General features: G+C 47.7%; 1 protein-coding gene across 1 annotated transcript in view; it reads left to right on the top strand.

The window, feature by feature from the left end:
• Positions 1 to 4167: 4167 nt before the first annotated feature.
• The window catches only part of Rheb (Ras homolog, mTORC1 binding), a 42952-nt gene continuing 39267 nt past the window's right edge, over positions 4168 to 7852 (top strand). Inside the window, exon 1 of the mRNA XM_052720085.1 lies at positions 4168 to 4561. Within this exon, the coding sequence (XP_052576045.1) occupies positions 4510 to 4561 (52 nt within the window). The 5' untranslated portion in view covers positions 4168 to 4509. The remainder of the gene's footprint in view (positions 4562 to 7852) is intronic.

Here is a 7852-nt window from a genome sequence, read left to right as displayed (position 1 = left end):
GTGGAGCAAGCACGACACGGGGAGAAAGGCAACACCCGACATTCAGAGCATTCAACAGTGAAGGGATCGCCATGACTTCCCAGATGTGGCACCTCAGTACCTGTCGTGACATGCCACTGTCACACAGACCAAGTGTGAATCATGACAAATCCATATATTACATATTAACAAAGATCAATTATTCTAAGTGGAAATAAAAACATTTAGAAAAAACAGCCCCATTCTTCCTTCTTACACCCCCACAGAGGTTCCCTACAGCCTAATGGCTTGGATGAAATTCAATACTGAGCCAGCCCTTTACATAAGCTGAGCCGGTGTTCACTGTGCACCTCAAATGTTAATTGTATCTTTCAGTGGCTTATGAAGAACTGTGACTAATTTCTACATCTAAGGCACATTTGAAGGACATATAGAATCCACACTGACAAGCCATCACTTGTTTTACTGCAAGGAATCAGCCTCCTGGGTTCTCTTGAACATCTCCCAGGTTCTTAGGAGTGAGTCCTATGCCTTCTGCTCCAGTAGGCTTACCTGCCACTGAGGCAACAACCCTATAGCCTGGCTCTGTGTGTGTTGGCAGCCTTTTGTTGGTGAAAGCTAGAAGCTTTAGATTGTGGAGAGATGAACTTTATCTACAGCCCCTGGAAATCACATTCAAACTTAGAATAAAATTGCTGGCAATCTGAGAAGAGTTGATGTAGTTCCCAGTGGTTACCGTGACAAAATATTGCCCATTAGGTTAATGGGCAATATTAAACAATGGAAAAAATTAAAACAATGGAAATTTCTTCTCAAGATTCTAGAGAGTCACAGCAAAAGCTTGGTTTTGGTGGAAACATTCTCTTGGAAGGGTCACGAGGAGTACAACCCCTCACCTCTTACAGCTTCACACAATCCCAGGAACACTTCAGTCTCTGTCACACTGACCATCTTCCCTCATGCCTGTGTCCCCTCTCTTCTCAGAAGGTCACTACTCATGCTGGCTTGAGAGTCATCATAGTATGACTTCATCTTAACAATTTATGTCTGCAGAGGCCCTATTCCAACTAAGACAGGAACTGAACTTCCACAGGCCGTTTTGCGGGAGAACACAAGGCAAACCATGGTGAAATGAGAAGTGGCGGCAGAGCCAAGACATACCCTCCCAGTTCCTTACCAAGTCAGTGTTCTCCATCACACATGGCTTCCTCCAAGGATTTGGAACTGGCTCACTTCGCTTTCCCATCTCTAGCAGCCCATGAATTCCATGTCTCAGGAAGGTACACTGGGTTGAGAGCCCTTGCTCAGAGAGGGCAAGATTTTCTTCCCAGTAAGAGTCAGAGGACTTGCCTTCGCCAAGATGACACTCATCCTGAAGACAGGACCATTTCTCTGCTGAGAAGGTCCTTCTCTGTCCACAGGAGTAAGAGCTGGCCCTCTGATTTCAACAACCTGCCCACATTAATGGTTTGGCATATTTCCCCAGATCTGCACTGTTTGATTTTGAACACCTTCTGTGAGACAGAACAAGTAAGTCTGATTTGACTTTTGCCAAGATTATGATGAATCTAATTCATCTCCACTCTTTCTCATCAAATATTTAAAACAAAACAGTTAAAGTCTCAGATGTCTACTTCAATTAAGGTGAAGATTTCCTATAAGAAAAATTTCATACATAGTTTGTTTGTTTGAGACAGTCATCCCTGCCTCTCTGAACCGGTATTAAAGGCATGTGCCACCACAGCCCAGGTCCCTGAGCCATATTTGAAAGTGAATTCAATCTGCTCTGGAATAACAGAATCTTCTGAGTTCTCGAGTCTGACCTCAAAGAGCTTGAAGACAGCAACTAGAGCCAGATGGTGGGGGTGCACACCTAAGCACATCGCAGCGCTTAGGAGGCAGAGGCAGGTGGATCTCTGTGAGTTCGAGGCCAGCCTGGTCTACAGAGCGAGATCCAGGACAGGCACCAAAACTACACAGAGAAACCCTGTCTCGAAAAACCAAAAAAAAAAAAAAAAAAAAAAAAAAAAAAAAGACAGCAACTAGAAAATTCTTGGACTTTACAGTTGCTTCTTGATCAGATTACTAATATTCCTAGGCTAAAGCAGTATTTTTAAATTTTTTGTGGGAATTCAAAGGAAGATTTTTTTTAGCAGATCTCAGAACACAATACAATAGCATATAGGTACAAATAAATATACACAATTCACATACAGACTCTCACTATCTATAGCATGTCGTTTGTTTTGTGTTCTATTTATTATTATTATTATTATTATTATTATTATTATTATTATTATTATCATGTGTGTGTGCAGATGTGGGCATAAAACAGAATGGATGTAAAAGTCAAAGGATAACTCTTAGGAGTAAGTTCTTTTTCCACCTTGGCATCCATGAATTAAAGTCAGATTTTGTGAGGCTCACACAGCAAGTGCTTTTACTAGCTGAGTCATCTTGCTGGACACTTTTTCTAAGGCAACCCTAAATGATAATACATTCACCAAGGAATTTAGTGCTACGGGTTCAAGAATACTGGTGGATCAGGGCATCTGATATCATATGTTTACCTGAATTTGTTTTTTTTGGGGGGGTTTTTTTGTTTTTGTTTTTTTCCGAGACAGGGTTTCTCTGTGTAGCTTTGGCGCCTGCTCTGGAACTCACTTTGTAGACCAGGCTGGCCTCGAACTCACAGAGATCCGCCTGGCTCTGCCTCCCGAGTACTGGGATTAAAGGCGTGCGCCACCACCGCCCAGCTTGAATCTGTTTTAAAATACTTAAAACAGTGCTGGGGGAACGCAGATGTAGCTCAGTCATCTGCATACTTGTCTAATGTACATTCGGGGTTCAATCCCTAGCACCAAATAAACATGGTTTGGTAGCCTGTAATCCTAGCACTTGAGTAAAGACAGGAGAATCAGAAGCTCAAGGTGCTGGGGGAACGCAGATGTAGCTCAGTCATCTGCATACTTGCCTAATGTACATTCGGGGTTCAATCCCTAGCACCAAATAAACATGGTTTGGTAGCCTGTAATCCTAGCACTTGAGTAAAGACAGGAGAATCAGAAGCTCAAGGTGGTGGGGCAGCCTTTAATCCCAGCACTTGGGAGGCAGAGGCAGGTGGATCACTAAGAATTCCAGGTGGACTACATGAGACCCTAAAAAAAGTCTATCATGAAGGTTGACAAGCGTGCTGTTCTCTCTTGGTATCTTCATTTCCAGGCCTAGCTTTCAACTTGGGCTTCCATGAACTAGGTCTAGGGATTGTCTTTCTTTCCTGCTTTTTAGCACGAAAATGTCCCAACTCCTCTTCTGTAGTTCTCCGGAGACAAGAAGCTCTCTGCCAGTACGCCTTTTGTCGAAAATATGCCAGCCTTCCCTTTTCAGGCGTTGGTCCGCCCACACCAGACAGCGAAGTCTCCGGCTTTCCCTCAGCCTTCTTGACAATGGCTGACTTTCACGTCTCTCCAGAAATAACCTCTGAGTGTTCAGTGTAAAAGACGAGCTGATCTGGCAGCAGGGCTCCCACGCGTGCGTCTTTCCACGCGAGGTGCGCTCCGCGTGTCGCCTGGGTCCGCACCAGGACTGGCCAGCTCGCCCTGCTTTTAATAGAATTTCTGACATTTGGAATCTGCACAGATTCCATTCTTCCCACAGTCCCTCAGCCACGAATAAAGCTTAGTCACCACCCACATTAAGCCCAGACTAACGCTAACATAGCAGGACGGTAATTTAAAGAATAAACAAGAATCGAGAGGTGGCAGCCAACGCACAGCCTAGGGCCACGCGCCTCGTGCCTTTTAAGGGCCGGCCGAAGCAAGTCGGCCAACGGCTCAGCACTGCACCAATCACCGCCCTTCTCGCCGTCGGTTCCGCCCTCACGCCCCAAATCAGCCAATCATGGGGGAGCTGCCAGCCCGCCCACCCACCCAACCCGCCGGTAGAGCCACGCTCTTGAACCACGCAGGCGCTCGGCGGCGCAAACGCAGCCAAATTATATTTTTAGCTCCCCGCGGTGCCGCGCCTCTCCTTGGCTCCGCCCCCTCTGAATTCCCAATGGTAGACGGAGTTTCCATTGCGTCATCGCGCGGCTGTCTGGGAGCCGTCCAGTCAGGGCTCAGGCAGGACTGTCGTAATTAAAAAGCGGCGGAAGTAGGTGGGAGGGTCATGACGCAGCGAGTTTCGGTCGTGACTTTTCCGGGGGCCTTGGGGCGTCTCCGCTTTTTCCCTTTAAAGTAAAACGATCCCCCGACGCACCCCCCGCGCGTTCCGGGGCCGGGAGGCGGCGGCGGGAGGCGGCGCTGACGCGGCCGCGCGCGGTCACGTGGGTGTGTTGTGGGGGGAGGGCCCGCGCGGTCGGTTCCGGGCGGTTGAGCGAGCGAAGAGCCGAGCCAGCGAGAGGCAGCCGCGCCCGCCGCCGCGCTCTGTATGCCGCGTTCCCCCGGCGCACCCGCCGCCGATAGTCTGAGCCGGAGGAGCCGCCGCCGCCGCGGTTGATGTGGTTGGGCCGGGGCTGAGCAGGCCGCCAAGATGCCGCAGTCCAAGTCCCGGAAGATCGCCATCCTGGGCTACCGGTCTGTGGGTGAGTGGCTGCCCCTGCGGTGCCGGGGTCTGAACCTCGGGACGCGGCCCGGCCATGTGGCGGGCGGGCGGGCGGGCGGGCGGGCGGGCGGCGCGCGTTTCATAACCTCCATTTTGAGTGGAGGTGGCGGCGCCTCCCCCGGTCCCCAGGCGCGGCGGACAGGTGGCGGGGGCCGCAGGCCTCGAGGCAGCCCGGAGCAGCCTCGTCGGGTCCCCCGCATCTGTCCCGCCTTCTCTGAGCAGTCTTTCCCCACCTGCTCCCCCAATTCAACTGATCTCGGGCATTTCAACAAAGGAAACCGCTCCTTGCGTCCTTCATCCGTAGAGAACTTAGACCTTTTAAAGAAAACGGGCAAACTTCCCAGACGTTTGGCCACCGAGGGCAAGTTTGCGCCCCGAAGAAAGCTATACTGAGCCCCTCAGAAGCCCGCTAGGTATACCGCTGCTGGCGGCCGGCGTAGCAAAGGCGAGAAAGACATCTCCGAACTCTCAGTGTCCTATTTTTCTTTGGGGAAAAACAAGGCCAGGCACTCGGAACCAGGCTGTTAAAGTAATTCAGAAGTCCTTTTGTTTCCCCAACACCACCACCAAGCGATTGACATACATTTGAAGTTGCTCCTAGCAGTCACCTTTTTTGCCGAATAGAGGTGGGCCCTGGGTGGGGTGGGGAGTGATCATGGTGTCGAGACGAGTAGTATTTAGTCCATCTTGTGAAACAGGACATTCGAACTTAACCATGCTGCAGGGTGAGGCTTTATTGTCTTTGACCGACCGGAACCTGGGAATATCACGTACATCTTTATTACTGTTTGAAAGATGTAACTGTCTCCAGAAAATGCACTTGGCACAGAGGGACCGCCGAGGAGTGGTGAAGCGGGAGGTGGGGTAGGTTGGAGTCTGATTCAGGAACGAGGTGGCAGTAACTGCCATAGGAAAGCCTTCCCCACTGGACGGACGCCCCGTTAGGCTTTCCAGTCTGCTTTCTCACCCCTGCTTTCCGCTGCTGGTGCCAGGGTCTGTGCTCTTTGACCAAGATAAGTCTCGGCCTGCTTACTCATCCTTTCACCACCTCTCCCTTAAGAGTTGGAGAGAGAACCCTTAGGGAGGGAGTGGAAGATCAGAGACTGAGATGGGGGTGCCTAGAGTGGAAAGGTAACTAACTCCTGCACGGGGCAGTACTAAATGCGGTGGGGAAGAAAGAGTAGGTGACTGCTTAACCGTTGCAGCCTTAGAGTTAGCACGAGCAAAATTGAGGTTTCAGTGTCTCTGAGACCATTTACTAAACACCAATATGGAACTCCTGGTCTAACATTGTTGATTGTCTGGATCACCATACTGTTGCTTGTTTTCTGAATTCCCTCCGAATTTGGAGAACGGACCGTCACATAACCTGGCTTTTGATTGAGCACTCTCTAATCAGATAAATATACAGAGTGCTAACTCGTTGAAGATAGCAATCCTGAATGAGCAAGGCATAAGTCACAAGTAGCTGGGCTATCTGTTTTCAACCCAAGAGGATGTTCTAAAGGTCTGGATTTTATTCTCCCCTTGAAATGTTTGAAATGGTAATGGGCTTAAATAAGTTTAGTGTTTTGTCTCCTTTGCTAAAGAACTTATGTCCAATAGAAAGTCATTCTGCTTCCAGGCAGTCTTATGTAACCGAGGTGGTCCTGTTCTCACTTTGTAGCCCCGACTGGTCTTCCTGTGAAAGCCACACCAGGCCTGGGATAGGTGTGCCCTTAGCCTTTTCTTCACAAACCTTTACTGCTGTTTGTTAATGCAGTGCTAGCCTGCGGAGGAGCACAGAACTGTAGACCTATTTTCAATGTCCTTCCATAGCCTATCCTTTTCTCAATAGTTGTTTTCAAGTGCAATAATTGAAGTAAAAGATACTTTGGAGAGGCTGTGTTACTTTCAGTGTTGCATTTGACTTTAGTTTTGTTTCATATGAACAGGAATATTTTGTAGTTTCTGAATTCTTGCAGAGGAGTCAGATTGGCTTTTTGCCAGCACGATTGCACTTGCTAGCCACTTTTCCGGGAATTGCCCACCATTCAGACTTCTCAGAACTTAGAAATAGGTTTGGTGCCAGAGTATAGAAATTTCAGTGTTTCTAGATTGTGTGTGTGTGTGTGTGTGTGTGTGTGTGTGTGTGTGTGTGTGTTTCTAAGCAGTTGTATTGATTGATGATAAAGCATTGAAATAGGCTCGTCTAGAAGCCATGCCTTTTATAATGTTCTCTTGACTAGACTGCTTGGCATTGTTACGTAATCATGCCACAAACTTTTATGTTTGCCTTCAGCAAAAACTGAAATGTGATTGTTTTATTATTAGGCTTTCAAATTTTTATTTGTTGAAACATTGATAAACCTACCTAAAGGGAAATTTGTGCAGCTTGTCTCCTGCAGTCTTTTCCAGGTGTTTGCAGTAGGGAAGTTTTTGAGGACATGTTACCTCTGTGTCACCTGTAATCCAGTCTAGCTTTTAGGGAGGTCCTTTGTGTTCATTTTGGTGGTTGCCATATGTAGCAGCTTCCTCATGGTGCATTGTTGCTCCTACAGCTGAGGAGTCCTTAACATCGAGGAGCCAATCAAAACTGTCAGAGTAAACTGTCTTCAATCCGGCAGTCTTTCTCTGGAATAACTTCCAGAGTGTTTGGTAATCTGGTTTGTCATTAGACCATCTTTCCAAAAACTTATTTGCCATGTGTAATCCTAGGAATGGGATCACAGGAATGTGGAAGTTTATAAAATAAAATGAAGTGACTGGTTTGGTGAATGGCAGTTCACTGAGAGTAGATGAATTACCTTGTCAGAACGTGTCTGGTGCTGTTGGATTCTTACAGGGAAAGGTATCATGACATGTTTGATAGTTCCCAATAGAACACAATTGTATTGGAATCTGTCCCGTTACATTATCTTGTCCTTTTCTGACATAATCTGTTAAGGAATTGTGGTGAGGGCTGGGAAGATAACTGGGCAAGTAAGGGTGCTTTCTATGCAGCTGTGAGAGCCTGAGTTCAAATCCTAGAGCCCATGTGAAAAGTTGGGCAAGGCAGTGAGCTTGTGGGGACAGAGACAGGAGGATAGCTAGCTGGAGCTTGCTGTCCACCTGCCTATCTATAAAACAGAGCTCCAATTTCAGTGAGAGCCTCTGTCTGGATGGAAGTGGAGAAGTGGTGGAAGAGAACACTTAACGTTTCGTCTCTGGGCTCTGTGCAAACATACACACATACACACACACACTTTAGTGCGTGATTTTTTTTTTAAGAAATTGTGATTTAAACACTACT

This window comes from Peromyscus californicus, unplaced genomic scaffold (genome assembly GCF_007827085.1).
Source record: "Peromyscus californicus insignis strain IS unplaced genomic scaffold, ASM782708v3 Scaffold_6__1_contigs__length_162567912, whole genome shotgun sequence".
In the NCBI taxonomy this organism is placed as follows: Eukaryota; Metazoa; Chordata; class Mammalia; order Rodentia; family Cricetidae; genus Peromyscus; species Peromyscus californicus.
This window is presented reverse-complemented; position numbering and strand designations above follow the sequence as displayed.